This window comes from Elaeis guineensis, chromosome 4 (genome assembly GCF_000442705.2).
Source record: "Elaeis guineensis isolate ETL-2024a chromosome 4, EG11, whole genome shotgun sequence".
NCBI lineage: Eukaryota > Viridiplantae > Streptophyta > Magnoliopsida > Arecales > Arecaceae > Elaeis > Elaeis guineensis.
Window position 1 is genome coordinate 16,896,852 of NC_025996.2, and position 20,682 is coordinate 16,917,533.

Consider the following 20,682-nt stretch of genomic DNA (forward strand, 5'->3'; position numbering starts at 1 on the left):
AACATGAAGGAGATCATCGGCCGGGCGTTGAATCATGCCCGATCAAGGACTCGAAGACCGCTGTCTCCTTGGCTCTTGAGTATGATCCACCGCCAATCGTTGGGTTTGATTCACCGGCTGTTAGTGCCGATGGAGCTGGATCGCTGTCTGAACGACAGCTATTAGTTGTTGCACCTGCTAGAAAAGCAGATTGAATTGCTCCATGATCACCATCGTGGGTTGCTGCACCGGCGCAGAAACTTCCGCCATCGCCGAAGGTGCAGGAGCAAAGTGATTTATTTTATTCTGCACCTGCCGGGAGCTGGAGGTGTTGGTTCGTCAGGAGGAAGTCCTACGTGGAGCCATCTTTTTAAATTTCTGACTTGTCTGCTTTTTTTATAGGACCTGAGATTCAGCCCTTCCTCTATCCGTTGCGGCTTATTTCTGGTTTGACGTCAAAAATTGAGAAGCACAGCACTGGAGCAACCTGTAAAAAAATTCGAATCGAAGTATTGTGCTCCGGCAAAAATTCTCCGACACTCAAGTCAAAATGCACAAACAGAGAAGCAAAATTTTAGCTCTGAGATGGATTACTTACCTAGATCCTCGGAGCTTGATTTTTATAAAGGAGACGGTTGTGTAACCGTTTTTGATAGACAGACTGATCAAATCTGATGCGGTTATTTGTTGTAATTCTCAAAATCAGACGATTACACTTGAAAGATTCTTAAGATCAGATGGTTACACCCAGAAAGTATTGACAACTGTGGTCAGATAGCATTGACAGCTATGGCCAGTTGGCACTTGCCTTTTGAATCTGAGCCCGATCAATCTACTTTTGAAAAGAGATCAAAGAGTGTAGCGTGTCGACTAGAAGTTGGGACTGATAGTTTTTTCGATCAAGGGTTGGACCAAACCTTTTCTGCCCAAAGATTCTGATTAAGAACATACCGATGAGAGATCGGACAGAATAACCTCAGACCAGAGGTCGGGACAGACATTTGCCGATCAGAGATCGGACAAACCGCAACAATTAGGCCGCTTGAAAGATACTGATATGGACTCGATGGGTCATAATGGGCTTGAATCTTTATACATCACCGGCTCATTCCAAATTACTCCTAACACCATGTATGTTTGACTTTACACCTTAGTGAAATCACGCATCAGCATATGCTGCTCAAGTTTCCGTAAATCATACTAAGGAAACCTAGCCTACGTAGGATATAAATTCAAGAATTCTGCTCTGCTGACCTGCAAGACAGAAGGCTGTGAACTCCAATGTTCATATTAATTAGAATTGCAATTTTTCTGAAATTTATTAATGCCAACAAAGTCATGTGCTGCACAAGTTTTTCATATGTATATATAAAAGTAGAGATTGTATTCTGTACTTACACATTTAGTAGTTCTCTGCCACAGGTCTAGAAGGGAAGAGTCTTAGAAGAAATGTAGTCAAGGACCACAAACAAACAACACCAAGGACTTGCAGAACAACTAGCATGGAACCAATGTTGCACCTCTTTCCATTAATGCAGGGGTCATGGAGGATCCTCTCATAGAAAATCAATTTTTTCAATAAAATGTGCTCCTTTATTTAACTGAAACAATCTATATACCTGCAAAATTAATGAGTTGGGTCTTAAAATTTTATACCAAACACAGATGGTTCAAACAGATATGCAGGTTATATACCTCAAAGATAATTGGCAGTACAGGCCAACAAGATGAACCACGCTTGTCAACATGCATCTCAAATGCAAATTGAGCTGCACATCCGAGTAGAAATGGAGCAACTGCAACCACAGCTGGGAGACCAATAACTGGCCAAGCAACATATACAGCAAGAATAGGAACAAACACCTTGAAACCCATGGTGAAGAAGGCAGAAGACAAGTATCCTCTGAGGCCTGTGATGAGGCTCCATCTCTTTGAGCTGAAGTCAAGATATGGGCGCTGCACATGATCTGTTATAGATAGAAATGCAGCAAGCCCGGCATAAAATATAGCCTCTGAAGACAATGATGCTACAATTTCTGCAAGGTTGCAGAAACCATTGTAAATCAAAATCAGTACAATACTAAGCAAGCCACTAAAATCACTATAAGGCATTCTTGAAAGCACATAAGGAAAATATTTTGAGATCTTTTGCTTAAACACTAGAGAAGTATTCTCTAGTTGAAATCTATTAGTGATAATTCTTGCATAGTTATGGAGTATATCATAGGACTGAAAAATATTTCTGGAAGATTGGAACAGTTATATTTTTACAATTACTACGATTATGATAAAATTTCTAATTTTCCCTCTCATTTCATTAATCTCTAAATTCTTCTCAACCTCTGCCAGAGTTTTCATGGCTTCTGAGCCTCAGCTGTTCGCTTTCGAAAACTCAAATTTATAAATGATACAGATTTGAGCTTCATCAACAAAGATCAATCTGAAAGATGGTTGTTGTCTCCAAAAACTCTTTGTTTTACAAACTGCAATAACAGGGATTGATAATTGATGACAACAATTATTGCCCAATTTTTTTCAGAAAATCTATTCAAAAAAATTCCCGCGGGGGGGCGCGGGGGGCAAGAAAAGACGACAGTGGTTATAAACTACCAGAATTTTGGCTGTCTTTGATGCATCAAGCATAGCATCCAAAAATGATGAAATCATTAGAAATATAGTCAGAAGATTGCCAGCAAGGTTACTAGATTAAATTGCAATTGAATTCATCTACAAATAACGTGAGCCTAAAGGCAAAATGGCATAAAGGTGCTATTAAAGAAAAAAATTTAATCCCCTGCATAAGAGAAAAATGCAAGAGAAAATCAGCAGAACATCAAATTTATATTCCACTACCAAAAGGATAAAGACATCAAAACAACTTGCAAGATAACTAACACTTTTGCCAAAACAAAACTCATCAGAAACCAATACCAATCAAAACTTATTCATTACATAAAATTCAATCTCCAGCAGAAGAATCGGAGCCAAAACAACAATGCACTAGATGGCAAAATCAGTATAAAAATTAACATAAAACTACGAGTAGTCAACTAAGGTTGCAGAAAGGGATTTAATTTCTTCAAGTAAGCTGCAAAAATGATATGAAGCGATGAAATACCTGCAAGAATCTCATCTTTGAGTAATATTTCAATAGCATTGCCAAGGAAAAATTGGGGAAGGACCAGTGACAATATCAATGCGACTGGGCCGACAGCCCAAACATACGACCCCGTACCATCCCTGAAAGGGGATGAAACCAATTTCCTCTCTTCCAACAGCTGGTGGGTCAATCCACAGAAAGAAACTGAACCTGACTTCCCACGGAAGGGGTCCAAACCAATCCTCCCAACAGAACCAGACCTTTGAACCACACCAGAATTTGGAGTGTCCGCCATGGGGCGAGCATTTGAATTGGGAGTAGAAAGAACCACCTTTTTTACTCCATGAGAATTCTCCAAGTCAGGCAAAAAGGAGAACACCTTACTTGCCCCTAGTGGAGTTTTAGCGGAAAGTTCCCAATAAAAATGGAACCAAGATTACATTGCCAGAAATATGAATAAAGATGAATTTTTTTCATATATATTAAAAAGAAAAAAAGATTCTTGAGAGAAATCCAAAGTCAAAAGAGGTACTCTTAGAGGCGTTTCCAGGTCGAAATCCGACGTTTTTCCACCCGAAATTACCGAGAGATAGCTGGAATCAGATAAAAGAAAGGACGGGAAAAGAATCAGAAATCTAAGAATTATTTAAGAACAGAAAGGTAAATTAGAGTTTAGAGGGTTATGAGAAGACTACTCACGGTGGTGGAAGAATGGGGGACGGGTGAAAGCAACGAACGGACTGGAGCTGCATTCTCTTTGTCGCTACCTTGTTGCACCTCTTCGTTGCTGGGGGATGTGGATTGCCTTCCACACGTTTAAACCCTTGTAAAATCTATACCCTGTGGGCCTAGTGGGTCGGGTAAAAACTGATTCGACCCGAACCCGATCTGATGTGCACCTGATCTTCCTAGTGCAGAGACATGGGCCTTGTATGGGCTCTAAAAGGCGACCCGAAATTAACTGGATGCTTGTTGGAACAAAAAATAAAAAATAAAAAATTCTCCTGGTATCTCAAACTATAGTGTTCATTTGCTCATTTGCTAGCTAACATGTTATCAATACACGCCCCAACCTTTTTTTATTGCTGTATGTATGCTATTGAATTGGAAAGGAATAACTCAAATTATGAGGGGATGATTCAATAAAATTGTCTATGGAATTTGTATCAAAGGGATAAGAAAGTCAATGATGACCAAGAAAGAAAATGGCACATAATCCAAGTTAGCTAATAGCTTGATGCAGGAGAATCCTTGGATTTGTTGCTGTGATGAACTAGTTGATTACCCGGGTGGATCAGGTCAGCCTAGCTTGATTTGACTTGAGCATGCGTAGGATGGAGAGAAGACTCCTATTAGGAATCTTTTTCTCTCCCAAATCTGGTGAAAACCGAGAGTCCCAGGGCATGGCAAATTTAGGCTAAACCCTAGGATCTCGTCTATAAAAAAACCTCTCTCTTCTTCCTATGGATTCTATTGCTGTAAGCCTTCGGATTAACATCCGTCATCCACCGATATGAAGCTTGGGTTTGGCTGAAGAGGCACCTCCATCTAGGGGAACCTGTAATGGAAGTCCACATGCACCGAAGGTGCTCCGATGGGGGACCTTCCGATGTTTAAGTAAGCCGGAGCTTGAAATTAGAAAAAGAAGAAGAGAGAAAATGAGAATAGTATATAGATATTGTTCTTTATAAGTATGTGTGTTTGCTTATCTTAGGATCCCCTGGTTACCTCTTTATATAGAGATAGAGTTGTAGACTATTATGCCTAAATTTAGTAGATCGTTAGACTCTAATATCATAGATTGTTAGATCTTAATTGGATAGATCGTTAGGATTGAAAATCCATCCATTAATCTACAAATCATGATTGTTAGTCGTGGATACAAGTTGCCATATTTTAGAAATTATTGGGAGATTTTGATGACCTAACCCCACCATTGAGATGGCTAGTAGCTTAAGGATGGTTGAATGTATGAGGATGGTTGGATCCTCAACTTGAGTCCGAGGATGCTTGAATGTATGATAACCTCAAGGCGGTGTTATCTGATATTCAGTTTGATTGTCACCTAAGGTCATTTGCTTGTACAATCTTCCTCCTCATCAGACTTACAACATGGTATAGGTATTAGGTTGTCTCAATCTTGTGCCAAAGTACCCCAGTCAGTGAAAAATAGCTCATCCAAATGACTCATATCCAAGTATTTGCCCCCTACTCTCAAGTTCAAAGTAGCTTGCTTATTTTGGACAATGAGAGTAGTTTGTTGATGGAGCAATTTTTTGATTGTGGAACATATCTAAGGTCGGCTTCAAGTTCACACTGAGATTTGTGCAGTATTATTGTGTAGAGTGTCCTAGGCTTCGGTTCCCAAAGTGACATTTTGGCTGAAACGTTGCAATTATGGAAGCACAGGAATAAAGGCAACATGCAGAAATCATTTAAAACATTCGATTTCGAGGATCTCTTGATTTCCATCATGCCATACCTGAGGCTGACACATGGTAGGGTGCATGTTTTTTGTCATCACTATGGATTACTTACATGGCAAGGTGAACATTTTCATAATCACTGTGGATTACTGTGTCAACTGCAGATGACATGCGTCAACATCTCAGGTGGGTTCGTCAAACCATCGGATTGATCCAGATCGTGAGCATGGCTATAAATACTGGCGTCCCTCTGGTGGTTCTACACCGTCCACTATTTCTTCTTTAGACATCCTGCTTCCGTTGCCATTGAAAGGCTTCTTCATTGTTGTTCGCCATTTGCAGGGCTTCTAGTGATCACTTTTGGGGTTGTCGTTGATTGTTCGGTGGGCCTTCCTTAGCTACTCCCTTCTTTCCTACACTTTTTTAGTTTCCCTTTGTTATTGTTTTAGGTTTTCAACTTTTGGATCCTTTATTTGTTCTATTTTTCCATCTTCGTCCTCCATTTTCTTTGAATTTTCTTTCTATTTTTGTCTTTTCTTCGATCAAAATAGAATCCAATGGCAATGAGACCCAGGATGAAGACCTTCGAGCCGATCAGGGTTCTCAGCCAATTCCTCCTCGGGTCGGGTCCTGGGTAGAACCCCGAACCTCTACCGCTTCGGACCTTCTAGTTTAGTATAAACTATCTGGTTCGGATGTCTCTGAGCATGGGCTAGAGCGAAGAGAGATCTATCCTTACTGAGTCTGATCTGAAGAGGATCCGAGCTTAGTATCGATTTTTTGACCAATTTTGGTTGGAACTATTTGATCAGACTGGTCGGATGCCTGATGCTCTTGAGGGACAGCTCATGATTTATGAAAAATTTCTTTGAGTTGGATTTTGATTTTCCTTTTATCCTTCATTTTCAATCTTCTTGACTTTTATCGGCTCATCCCTACCTAGATGTTAGATATATGATCTGAAAAGTCAATTGTTGACTGACACTGACACATTATATTTTTTTAAGATATATTTTTGTATTTGATTTATTAAAATTAATAAAATAGACAATCATTTTTATTCTAAAGTAATATGTCCTAGAATCATCTAAGGAGTTAATGGTTAATGATACATATTCGATGGTGATTAGTCTGTTAAGATTGATGCATGGATCGCTTCTCTTTCAGATAGATAAGTCTTGAGTCTACGGTGTGGGAACATTGGAGCGAAAGTGCAAGTGACTGTTCGAGAATAACGATATTGAGTGTGACTAAGAATGAGAAGTCAGATGGATATCTACTCACTCATCGTAACTATCTTGATGCTGTAGTTGTATGAGTAGTTCTTTGATCTACAGTACCTCGACTGCTTACAGTTGGATTGCTGTATTTTAACAATACATAAATATGGTCCCTAGTCATTCAGGGCCTTATGGTGCTCATTGCTTATAGTAGGTTCATTGTAGGAGTAGGAGTACACTTATAGGGGATCTATCAATTTTAGTAGTTAAGGAGTAGTCCTATGTGATCTAAGAGGCTGGGTCCTTAAGTCTGTGGCCACAGTAGTATGATAATGAAAAAGAATTTTCAAGAATTCACAATTGAACTCAAGCTAATTAAGTTTGACATATGACGGATATGTAGATTTTGATGAGTTTTCATAGCCTGCATCATGTCAAAACTCTTGATAGAAGAACTTAATCATACGGTAACTACACTTAGAGGTTCATCTTTCTATTCTACTGGGTTACCACTATATGCTGCTAAACGTCACTGATAGATTATGAGAACTCACTAGGATTATTTTCAGATCAACGATCCTTATTGGATTGAGTTGAAAATATTCCAACCCATTGAAAGGAGTTTTGATGATACTGCGATGGAGAACATGGTATGTCTCACTACCAGACAGAATAGGACCTAATAGGTCACATAAAAAGAGCACAATCTGATCAATAGCTTAGATCATAATCAAATTATCAAGCAGATTGATGATTTAAATCAATTTGTAATAGTTACAAATTTAATAACTACTAATTATGTAAGGGTTACATATTTAGAAACTGCTAATTGTTAGCATGAGAGACTTAATTATAAATATTATAATTTAATTAGATCTGATTAAATTATAAATTAAATTTTAATTAATTTAATTTAAATTTAATTTAAATTTAATTTAATTTAATTTAATTTAAGATTAATTGGGTTTAATTATCCAAGTTGGACTTGGATTGCAATCCTAATTAGATCAGGGTTGATAGTCTTTTCGAATTTGATTCGAATCGGGCTCAACTTGGATTCAAATTGAACCCAATTTGAAACTTAATTAAAATGGGTTGTTAGAGCCCCAGTTCACTGGGCTTCTCTCTCTTCTGGCTGACCAAAAGGGGAGTGGGGTGCTAGAATTATCGTCCCTTTTCTCTATGCGCATGTGAAGAGGAGAGGAGGCGCAAGTTGGGGGCTCCCCTTATGGTTTGGTCTCTATTGCTGATAGGATTTAATTTAAATAAATTCAAATTTAAATTGAGTTTGGCTTGGATCAGATCTTATTATAATTGGGCATTGAGATGAGGTTTTGCATGACAAAATAAAGAGAAGAAAAAGGGGCGTGCGCTATTCTGTATCCATGTGTGTTTTTGCTTTGCCGTAAGTTCCATCTCGACGCCCGATCCCTTCTCCATCTTAACACCCCACTTCTCCTTAGATCTGATTTGATAGAGAGAGAGTCTAGAGAGAGAAAGAGAAGAAGAAAATAATTTCTTCATCTCTTCCTGATGTTCTGTTTAGATCCCATCAGATTAGTATGAATGGTTCGTGCTGTAGCCCTCTTCTTTGAGATCTATAAGAAGAGTCAAGATTCTAGTTAAAGAGCGAGACCTGCAAGATGCTTGCACTCTAGTGGCCTTGATACTTCGATCAGATTATCTTCATGTAGATACTAGTAGAGGTCGAATGCTTGTGCGGCTCCGATAGAAACCCCAGGCATCCATCGGATCCGATCTGAGTAAGAAGAAAAGATAGCGATTAAGGTAATCATTCTTCCTTCTCTGATTTTATTTTTAGATCTAAAATATTTATTTCATAGCATGTTTAAAATGATCCATGGGTGATTTTAGAATTAGATCCAAGCATGCTTTAGATTAAAATAGTTTTAATCTTACCTTTCCACCGTGTAATTTCATAAGATGAAAATCTGTGTACTAATCACCTAGAACTCTAATGGTAGTATCAGAGGCATGGTTTCTAACATGCATGAAATAACTTTCAGATCTGATTTCCTTTCAGATCTAAAAGTAAAATTGATAAAAATCAACTTTGTACTGAAATAAGGTTATTCTGGTATAAGGTTTACTTCTTATACCACAAAGGATGTTCTAGTACAAGATTAATCAATTTTGAAAATAATTTTTGAAATAAGTTAATCAATAAATTTTAGATCTAAAAATTGATATATGAGATATGCCATTTTCTTATTAGATCTAAAATTAAAATGATTAAGATCGCATCGGACTAATATAAGGTTGTCCTAGCATAAGGTTGACCTTTTATACCGTAAAGATTGTTCTAGTATGATCCGAATGAGATTTTTAAAAAAATATTTTTAAATTATTTTAATCATTAATTTAGATCTAATTTATATACATATGATATGTGCTTAGTTAGTTTTAGATTTGATTTTTCAAATATATGATATATGATAGTTAATTATTAGATCTAAAGTAACCATATACGTGATATATGACATTATGTTTACATCTGAAATTGTTTCAAGATCATAAGCCATTAATTCATGCACTTAAACATAATCTAAAAATCATTTCTCGAATCAAATTTTTAAGTATGAGAGCATGGGTTGAACAATTTGGTCTAATGATTAGACAACAATTAGAATTTTTGATTAGATCAAGTTAGAATTCTTATCGATTTTGAGCAGTTGATCGAACCTAATCAATAGTTGATTAGGATTAGATTAAAGAGACTCAACATCGAGTTTAGTTATAATTGATCGTATCGATTCACATTTGATGTGAGTTGATTAAACTCAAAACCTAATTTGGCTCAGTAGATCGAGCCCGAGCAGCTAGATTGTCCCATTCAATTTTAATTGATCAATTGTATCTAAGACAAGTCTCGATCAATGATTTTTAATTGAAAGCATGCTTACCTAACTATTACGATGATGTCTAAGGCAAGCATTGGCTACCCTCCCACCGATCTCACTTACCTAACCAACATAGTCGATTAAGTTTTGCATAAGGTTGCTTAGTCATTCGTATTCACTCTTGTCGACTAGGATTGTCAGACATGAGATTATGCTGACCTAAACCAGGTTAATCAAATATGAGATGTGCTGACATAAACTAGGTTAGTCGGACATGAGATGTGCTGACCTAAATTAGATTAATCAGATATGAGATGTGCTAATCTAAATCAGATTAATCAGATGAGATGTGCTGATCTAAACTAGATTTGTCAGACATCAGATGTACTGACCTAAACCAAGTTAATCAGACATAAGATGTACTGACTTGAACCAAACCTATTATTTATATGAGATGTATGTGACTATGTAGAAGAGATCTAAATCAAAATCTCTCCATAAATATTAAGTTTTAGATCTTCCATCGTTGTAGGAGTGTGGACGTCCTACTGGTACTGATTATTCTCGACTAGTTACAGTAGTTTAGTTGCATCAGAAAGATGCAACAATCCTATCAACATGAGATGTTATTAGGCAATGATGGGATTGTTGAAAAATGTAGGCAATTTCATGCATATATTTCAAAAATTTTTGAATAAATTATAGTGAAAGATAATTAGATTAATCAAATTAATCTAACATGCATATGATCTAATCATCAAATCAACCTACTCTAGGATCTATGATATGATATGTTGCATATAAAATCTGAAATAATCACATGATAAAATCTACATGCATAGATGTAAGTAGTAGATCAAATCTACACCTATCTAAATTTAGAACTCGATATCTGAGTATGGATCGACAATCGTCGCTACTAAGAGACATGGTGAAGAAGATCCTTACTGGTTGCTCACAGCCACATATATATCCGACCTCTACGAAATGTCTACTTGAAGTTCTGATCTGATCGATCATTTCAGGAGTGCTAGCTCGCACGAAGATCTTCTTCATGACTGATTAGGATCCTTTCTTCAAATCTCTGAAATCTTTTTAGAGATTGAAGATGGACTTTTGGAGGAGATGAAAAGGTGAAAGAAAGATGAAGAAGAAAATAATTTTCTTTATATTTTTCTCTTTTCTCAAATCCTGAGATAGAAAACCTTAGAAATTAGGTTTTGCGCTAACCCAAGAGAAGAGGGCTCTCCTCTTCTTTCACACCATGAAATCATGCCCAAGACCCCTCTCAACATGAAAGCCTCTCTCTATTCTTTCTTACACACTCAAAAACAAAAAAAAAAAAACCTTTTATTAGTGTGTAATGAGGTAGGGATGAAGAGTCTTAAGGATCTTGGACTCTATCAAGATGTGTCGCCTTTCCACAAATTCCACACCCTAAAAAAAATATGAAATGCCCCTTCTCATAATTTTTCATGATGAATCAAATCATTATTTGATTTCTCACATAAAAAATTCTCTCAAAAAGTCACACAAAAGAAAGAGAATAAAAGGGATGGCATGTGGAGTGATTTGGATAAGAACAGACTCTCTTGATAAGGAATGTTTTAAAATCCAATTTCAAAACCTTTCTTTTATCCAAATCAAATTAGATTTGGATGTGAGATAGAGAGGGAGAAGAACTCTTTGGCATAAAAAAATCTCATGAAAAAAATATTTGTGCGTGAGGAAATATGGTGTGCAAAGTGTGGCGCATAGGAGAAGGAGAGTCCAATCCTATATGGACTCTTAATTTTCTTATTTGAATTCAAATCAAATCACATCTGGTTTAGCTCAAATAAAATAGATGAAATCTAATCTAATTAGTTTCATAATTTTTTAATCAAATTATAATCAAATTAAGAATTGATTAAATCAAAATCCTGATCAAATCAGGAACAATTCTTCCTTAGTGATTAGGTCATCTCATAACCTAATCGGGTCAAACCTAATTGAATCTAATTCAATTAGATTTTATTTAATTTTATTTACTCAATTAAATTGAGTTAATTAGTAATATAATTATTGATTAATTCTTCATTAATTCACTAACACTTGGTGAATAAATTTATTATAATTTTTGAATAAGGTTAACCATCAATCCAATTGATGATTAAGTCCTTGAATGATTCTCAATTGTTAATCAGCCATATAATCAGTCAGAAACTTCTTTTGAGTGTGATCTCATAGGTTCAAACCTAAGCTGGTAGCACAGAAATAAATTTTTGAATCAATCAATATAATCATCTAGCAATGGTGATCCGACATCCGGATAGGTCAAATGATGATGAAACAACATTAAAGAACCTACTGGCATATGGTTACCATATAATTCATCCCTTTGACCTTAATACTTGAGAATGATCTAGGATTTAACTGTCAATCTTAGATAAGTCATCTATATTATATTTCAATCTTTCAAATCTATCACATAGATTATCCGAGCTCAGATTTTGCTAAATTAAAATATATTGATATATTAACTCCTACTAATTCGGAGAGATCAATCCCATCTTGACTCATGCACTAACTTAACAAGTATTTGACTACACCCAGAAACCTTCCATCATTGAATTATAAATTTAGATGTCCGACATCAAAGTATAGTGAGTTGCTTGTAAGTCACCGTGGTGATCTCAGATCGACGGGACACTTATACCCATACCTTTTGCGAGCTACTCTTGATAGCAGAATACTCCACAGTTGGTTATGTTCAATGAGATGTACTCCTACATCTCACTTGCATGCCATACTAGTGTCTCTATGCCATTTGGTTATAAGGACAACCAACGCATATGGCACACAATGACCTACACTTGATATAGCTATCATCCTAGTAATAGTGTATCGTTTGATCGTGAATTAGTTTAAGAACTACACAATAAATCCTCCTTTATCGATCAAAATAGTTCTAAAGACTTCATCATAATACAGGAGTTCGTTAGAAGATGTAGTCTTATGATGAAAAAGGCTAAATAACTTTTATTATTTATCAATTCATATATATTTATAACTAGCACAATCATCAAATGATTGACTTTAGGACACAATTTTCAACAACTCTCACTTGAACTAAAATCAATCAGTATAGTATCATATACTCATCTTCAATTTATCATCTCAGAACTCTTAAATATCGAGGCTTTAGTAAATGAGTTGGTCAGATTTTTCTTTCCGTCGATCTTCTAAAGATTGACATCATCTTTACAAATTTTTCTGAATGAGATGGTAATAATACAAAATACTTAGTAAGCTAATGAAACTTCAGCTCCTTGGCATGAGCTATGGCTCCGGTGCTATATAATATAGCAGAACCATCATCGAAGGGTGCCATTCCTAGCATGCCAGTGAACTTATACAATCATATAGCTTCCTTGCAAGCATCGGATGCTGCAATGCATTCTGCCTCACAAATTGAATTGGCTATATTTTTTTGCTTGAAACTTTTCAATAGATTGCTCTATTATTTAGGGTAAAGATGTATTCTGATATATTCTTACTATTATTATGTCCAACTAAAAACTGGAGTCATACTCTATAAATTTTAAGTTAAATTCTCTATAACTGAATCGCTGGTCCTTAGTTTTTCTCAAATACTTATGAATGATCTTTTAGTGATTCTCATCCAGATCTTGCAAGTATCCACTCACTATCCTAGTGAGTATACCATACCCTATCTCATGAAGAAATCAGATCTAGGGTTTCAGGATTAGATCTTGAAACTTTTTCAAGATCAGACAGTGGAAGACTAAAATAAATCAAAATTTATCTTATTAAAATCAGAGAATCCCTAGATCTAAGATCCTATTATATGATTATTATATGGTATTAAATCAAAAATTAAAATATAAAGAGCAAGAACTACATGTTGATCATATCAACATGTTTCTATACTATATCTAATGTATGTAAAATATAATAGATTAGATCTATTATCTTGCAAGTTAGATGTTTTAACTTTACTGATCCGAGTTGAGGATGATGTTGTAAGCCACACATGCATCCAGCCTCTAGGAGTCATCCACACGAGCCCATGAATCATGATCAAAATTTTGATCCAAAAATCAGCACAATATGCTAGTACTGTGCTGATCCTTCTTCGATGTTCAATCAGATGCCTCCTTCTTCTTAATTTGCACTCTTCTAAAGATGAGAAGTAGGAGGAGTTTTAGATATGAGACACTCTCAGAAAACTCACAGATGGAGGAAGGAAAGAGGTGAACTCAGCAATCCTAGAAGAAGACCCTCTTCTTCTTCTCTTTGCTCTAACCCAGACACTTAGTTTTGTATCTATTATATCTCTATGCCCTAACACTCTTTCTTCCTAATTTTCATACACCCCAAAGATCTCTCAATGCTCTATAATTTTCGAAAATTTCAAGAAAAAATTCATCTTAAATCAAGATATATAAAGAATCCTTATCTAGGTCAAATACCTAGTCAAGAAAAATCCAAACAGGGTAAGACAAGGGGTGCCCAACTCTTGGGTGCCCCCTCCTTTTTTTGCCATGGACCACCAAAAAAGAATGCATAATATGTGCCATAAAACCCATAAAAATTTCAAAAAAAATCTAGATAAAATCAGTGCCATAAGGAAAGAGTTTTGGTTTCCTAAAATTCTATCTCGTAGAATTTGAAATCCAAACTAATTCCTACTTTGACTTGGTCCACAACCATATTTCATGTAAGAGAGAAAGAGTGGAAAGCTTTGGGCATGCGTGAAGGCCTGAAGAGAAGGTCTTATTGCACAAAATAAGAGAGAGTGGGTGTGGGGGCTAAGGTGGCGCAAGGTGGAATCCTAGTCTTACTAGGGTTCAATCTATGACTTGTTCAAATTTGGTTTCTCAAACTAAATCAAACCAAAACCAAATGAACTAAATTAAAATAGATCTTAATCTAATTAAAACCTAATTTAATCAGATTAAATTAATTTAAATCTAATTTAATTTTTTAATCGAATTAGAAATTAGGTTGACCCAAGTCCTAATTGAATTAGGACTAGTTTTTCCTTGCACTAGGCTTATCCAATAAACCAATTGGACTTGATCCAATCAAGCCAAACTAAATTAATTAAATCATATTCAATTAGACTTAATCTCAGCCCATTGACTTAATCAAATTAAGCCAATTAGCAATCAAATTGCTAATCGATCCTCTTGCAATACTTGCACAGGTTAAATGTCAATCGTATTGATCGTTTAACCTAGAACGATTCTTAATCGTTGATCAACCATCCGATCGGATCGTGAACTCTAATGTATGTGACCTTATAGGTCCGAACCTAAGTCAGTATGTAGGAATAAATTTTTTATCAATCAAAGTGACCATCTAGCAATGGTACCCGACGGCCGGATAGGTTGAATGTATAGAACAACATCCTTAGAACCCATGTGGATATAGTTTTCATATAATTCATCCCCTTGACTAAATTGCTCATAGGACACCTCAAAGTTTAACTGTCAACTCTGATTAGGTTGTCCACATTATATTTCAAAATATCAAATCCATCTGATGGATTATCCTGATCAAGATTTTGTAAATTGAAATACAGCGACTCATTCTTCTCTAACTCTTGGAGTGGTCAATCCCATCTTGATCATACTCTGACTTTGCAAGTACTTGACTGTACCCAGAAGCCTTCTATCACTGAATTAGAAATTCAGTTAGTCCAATACCAAAGCACAGTGAGTTATTTGCAAGTCATTGAGGCGATCTCAGGTCTAAGGGACACTTATACTTATATCCCATCAGAGATATTCTCGATAGCAAATACTCTGGAGTTGGTCATGTTCAATGATGATGTATCCTTACATCTCACCTGTATGCCATACCAATATCTCCACACTCCTTATTTAAGAGGACAACCAACCCATATGGCCTACAGCGACCTATGCTCGATAAAAGCTGTCGTCCTTATTAACAGCCTATCATTTGTCATGAACAATTTTAAGGACTAATCGATAAATCCTCTCTTTATCGAACCTAAATAGTCCTAAGATTTCATCACAATAATAGAGTTCATTAGAAGATGAAAACTTATGATGAAAATATCAAAAATATATTTTATTTATTAACAAATCAATTACAATAGAAGGTTGCTCAACCGTCAACAGGCTGACGATTGACTTTTGGGATATATTTTTCAACAACTCTCACTTGTCCTAAAGCCACTCGGCACAGTATCTAATACCCATCTTCGACTTGTGGTTGTCGAACTCCTTTATCGCCAGGGCTTTAGTGAAGGGGTCGGTTAGGTTCTCCTTTCTGTCGATCTTCTGAAGGTCGACGTCACCTCGATCTACGATCTCCCGATCAGGTGGAACGATGCAAAATATACTTCGTCCGCTGGTGTGCTTTGGGTTCCTTTGCCTGAGCTATGGCACCAGTGCTATCGTAGTAGAGCAGGATCGGACCATCGAGGGAGAGTGCTACTCCGAGCTCGGTGATGAATTTTCTCACCACACAGCTTCTTTCGCAGTATCGATGATGCGATGTACTCCACCTCACAAACGGAGTCTACCACAGTATGCTGCTTGGAACTTTTCCAGCAGATGGCTCCACCATTCAGAGTAAAGATATAACCGACATGCTTCTGCTATCATCATGGTCAGATTGAAAGCTGGAGTCTGTGAACCCCACAAGTTTCAGATCTGACTGTCATAAACCAACCATTGGTCCTTAGTATTTCTCAAATACTTAAAGATGGCTTTAACCACTTTTCAGTGTTTTCTCTAGGATCAGATTGGTATCTACTCACTACTCCTAGTGAGTATGCCACATCTGGCCTTGTACATTCATGACGTATATGATAGATCCACGACGAAGCATATGGGACTCTACTCATACGCTCTCTCTCTTCAGGAGTTGTCAGACAATCTTCTTAGAGAGAGAAATTTCATGGCCTATCGGTAGATAGCCTTCTTGAAATTCTCCATGCTGAACCTCTTCAGCATAGTGTCTATGTATGTAGACTGGGATAACCCAAGTATCCTTTTAGATCTATCCTATAGATCTTCATCCTAGGATGTAGATGCTTCACCCAAGTCCTTCATGGAGAACTGCGATGACAATCCAAACTTTTATTTCCTGTAGTGCAGGGATGTTATTCCGATTAAGAGAATGTCATCCACGTACAAGAAAAAATACCACAACTGGACCATTTGCCCATTTATAGATGCAGGGCTCTTCTCCATTCTTAACGAAGCCATACGTTTTGATCACTTATCAAAATGCATGTTCCAACTCCGAGAAGCTTGCTTCAATCCATAAATGGATCTCTGAAGCTTGCACACTTGGACTCATCTGTGGATGTAAACCCCTCAGGTTGTATCATATACACCTCTTCGGTCAGCTCTCCATTCAGGAAAGCTGTCTTTACATCTATCTGTCAGATCTCATAATCCAGATGGCAGCTATTGCAAGCATTATCCGAATGGATTTGAGCATTGCCATAGGGGAGAACGTCTCGTTATAGTCAATACCATAATGTTGACGATACCCTTGACAACCAATGGTTTATAGGTCTCACCTTCCTCTGCCCTCTTCTTTTGAAGACCCATTTACCCAATGGTTTAACCCCTTCAGTGGGTCAACCAATTCCATACATCATTGACCTTCATGGACTCCATTTCGGATTTCATGCTTCAAGCCATTTCTCAGAATCAGTCTCTGCATTGCATCCATATAGGTGATCGGATCCTCATCGTTCTCATCGAGTTCGATGGGATCACCATCCCGGATCAAGAAATCATAGTATCTGTCGGCTGATGCGGTACTCTATCGGATCGCCTTAATAGTGCAGGTACATTGGCTCCAATCTGATCTAATCAAATCCGACTCAGGTTCAGCTATTGGTGTCGGTCCTTCTACCTGTTGAACTTCATCAAGTTCAACCTTAGAGGCAACGGTTCCTTCACCAAGAAACTCTTTTCTAAAAAGATTGCCTTAAGGCTGACGAACACCTTTTGTTCATCACATGGTAGAAAAAATATCTTTTGGTCTCTTTAGGGTACCCTATGAATGTGCATTTGTCAGACCTAGGTCCAAGTTTATCTGTAACTAACCGTTTGACATAGGCCGGACACCCCCAGATCCTAAGGTGTGAAAGTGCTGCTTACGCCCTATCCATATCTCATATGGAGTCTTAATTATAGACTTATTTGAACCCTATTTAACAATAACAGGTGATTCGAGTGCATATCCCAGAAGGATATCGACAAGCTGGCAAAACCCATCATGGATCGGACCATGTCTAACAGAGTCCAATTTCTCCTTTCAGACACACATTATGCTGTGGTGTTCCTGAGGAGTCCATTGGGAGAGAATCCATTCTCTCCTAGATATGTGAGAAACTCACCAGAAAGGTATTTCCTCCTCGGTCAGACGAAGAGTTTTAATACTCTTCTCAGTTTATTTTTCTACTTCACTTCGAAATCGTTTGAACATTTCAAATGAATCCGACTTATGTTTCATCAGATAGACATATCCATATCTGGATAGATCATCCGTGAAAGTGATGAAGTAGAAATATCCACCTCTAGCACTTGTGCTCATGGGCCCGCATACATCAGTATGTACTAGGCCAAGAGCTCAGTAGCTCTCTCACTTTTTCAGTAAAAGGTGACTTGGTCATTTTACCAAGAAGACAGGACTCACAGGTTGGAAGTGATTCACAATCACTGACTTCGAGGATTCCTCTTGAGTCAACCTGTTTATCTGTTCTTGTTTATATGACCTAGCCTATAGTGCCATAAGTAGATATCTGATACCTATCTAATCTAGGATGCTTGCCAGTAGAATAGACTACGTTAACAGGTTGTGATAACATATACACACCATTGTTCAAATGTTCACAAAAAATAGTAACACCATTCATAATGATATTACAAACTTGTTTCTTTATTGAAATTTCATAATCATTTTTTGCAGAAGGCTACAGAAATAACATTTAAAAAAAAATTGGGACAGAAATGACAATCATTAAGAACAACGGTATGGGACTCAAATACAAGTTTCAAGATTCTAATGCTAGAACTGAAACTGATCTTCCATCTCCAACGTTCAGAACCTCTCGCCTTGCTCGAATCTCCTACTGACCTGCAACCCCTGCAACGAATTGCAAATATGGTAAGGCTACCGGTATCCAATACCAGTCAGTTATATCACAAATAGAGAAATTGCAAGGAGTTATCATATAAATACCTTGCCCAGCAACAGCTTGCTTCTTTCTCTGCCTGTTCGGTCCAGGGAGCAATGTACTGAGGACAGTTCCTCTTCCAGTGCCTCGCTTCTTGCAAAAGAAGCATTCAGTTTGACTCTTATCGGCTTGATCTTTCTGGTCTGGCCCTGCACTGATGTCCCAGCCTGAACTTGCACCTTCTTCACTTTCTTCTTCTTGTTCTTCTTTCCTTTCTTAAAGGGTCGAGAACCAGAAGATGAACCTCCCACTAAGTTCACTGACTCCTTGTAGAGTTGGTGATCCTTCTCAAAGTTCTGAAGCAACCCAGTAATCCGTGGTAGTTTACTTCAGGCTTTGTCATTCTATAATGAGTGAGGAATGGGAGATAAGACTTGGACAGCGAGTTCAGTATTGCATCTTTCCCAAGCTGCTCATGCAAGGGAAAGCCAAGCTTGCTCAAATGCTCCATCAGCTCGATCATGTACAATACATGATCAGTGACAGAGACACCATCCCATATTTTAGCGTTGAAGATGGCACAACTAGTCTTGTGCCTCTCCACGTCATCGGGTGTGCCAAAGGCATCCTCCAACACTTGAAGCATATCCTTTGGCTGAGCCGTCTCAAATCTGCGACTGAACTCGTTGCTCATGGCAGCCAGCATGATGCAGCACACCGTGGTCCGATCACTGAGCCACTTCTGATAAGTGTCTCTGACTGTTCCATGTGCATTGACAGCTGGCTCCTCAGGTGCAGGATCCGTTATCACATATAGGATCCGTTCATGCTCCAGGACTATCTTCAACTTTCGGTACCAGCTACCGAAGTTGGATCCCACCAAATTATCATTGTCCAACAATGATCGGAGCGATAGGGAAGTGGCCATATCTACACAAAGAAAAATCATAACCTAATTAGTAATTGATTCATTAAACTTAAAGATTTGGACTTTAATCAAAAAGTTTCTCCACTATTTTATTCGAATTGGTAGCCTCTACCTCCAATTCGAGAAATTATCCTAATTCTTAGTGGGTACTAGAATCCACTTAGACTGCACACAAGCCCAACTTTGGTTGGCCAACCCATGTACATCTAAGGTAGGTTCATAACTAATTATTTCTCTAAATAATTTTAGTAATTTTAATTTTGCCCCAGTCCCTAATCAGTAGGCTTTGGCCTCCACTGAAAAGGTCTGGTTAGGTCCAACCATTAACATGACCATACTTGGCCCATCTAGCCAATGAATGATTAGGCCAACTTTGGTTGGCTAACCTAACCACCATTTAGAAAGATGCAGTCAAGAAATCATATTATGAATGACAATTCCATCAGTCGATAAGCACCAAGCTTTTGGGCCTTCAATGATTATCCAACTGATGGACCCATTATCATCCACTTAATGGAGGCTATGATCTAGTTATCACCATAACTATTTTATTTTAAGAATCTAATAATTTTAGAAGATTTAATTGATTTAGAGGAGGAGGTCAGATGAACCAGCTTATCATGATCCTCCCACTGGCTTCACCAAGTCGCTTAAGGGAGACCATTAAAAGGGCTGGTCTAGGAGCACCTAAATCAGTCACACTGATTTACCTAGCTGACATGGGTCAGCTCGAATAGTCAAGTGATCTGATCAAAATATAATTTCACCAAGAGGCCAGGTAAGTTCGATCGGTGGGAGGGTCTGTCAAAGCTTGCCTTAGACACCATCAGAAATGACAGGTAAGCGGGCTGTCAATTAAAAATACCGGTCTGGTTTACCTTAGACACCAACTGGTTTAATTAGTTTCGATTAGATCAACCTAACAGTTCGTGCTAGACCACTTAGCCAAGAATCAAGTCCATTTGGTTCTCATTAAAGACATGGACTTGACCA

General features: G+C 37.5%; 2 protein-coding genes across 3 annotated transcripts in view; one reads left to right on the forward strand and one right to left on the reverse strand.

Moving 5' to 3' along the window:
• The window catches only part of LOC105043642 (uncharacterized), a 197,448-nt gene that overhangs the window by 45,225 nt on the left and 131,541 nt on the right, over positions 1-20,682 (forward strand). The window lies entirely within an intron of this gene.
• On the reverse strand, positions 1,367-3,863 carry LOC105035478 (uncharacterized). The gene is given in 8 exon segments (XM_073255725.1): positions 1,367-1,488; positions 1,491-1,547; positions 1,550-1,598; positions 1,675-2,015; positions 3,098-3,469; positions 3,612-3,672; positions 3,779-3,798; positions 3,801-3,863. Coding segments are annotated over 8 exon segments (1,038 nt in total). The 5' UTR covers positions 3,832-3,863; the 3' UTR covers positions 1,367-1,381.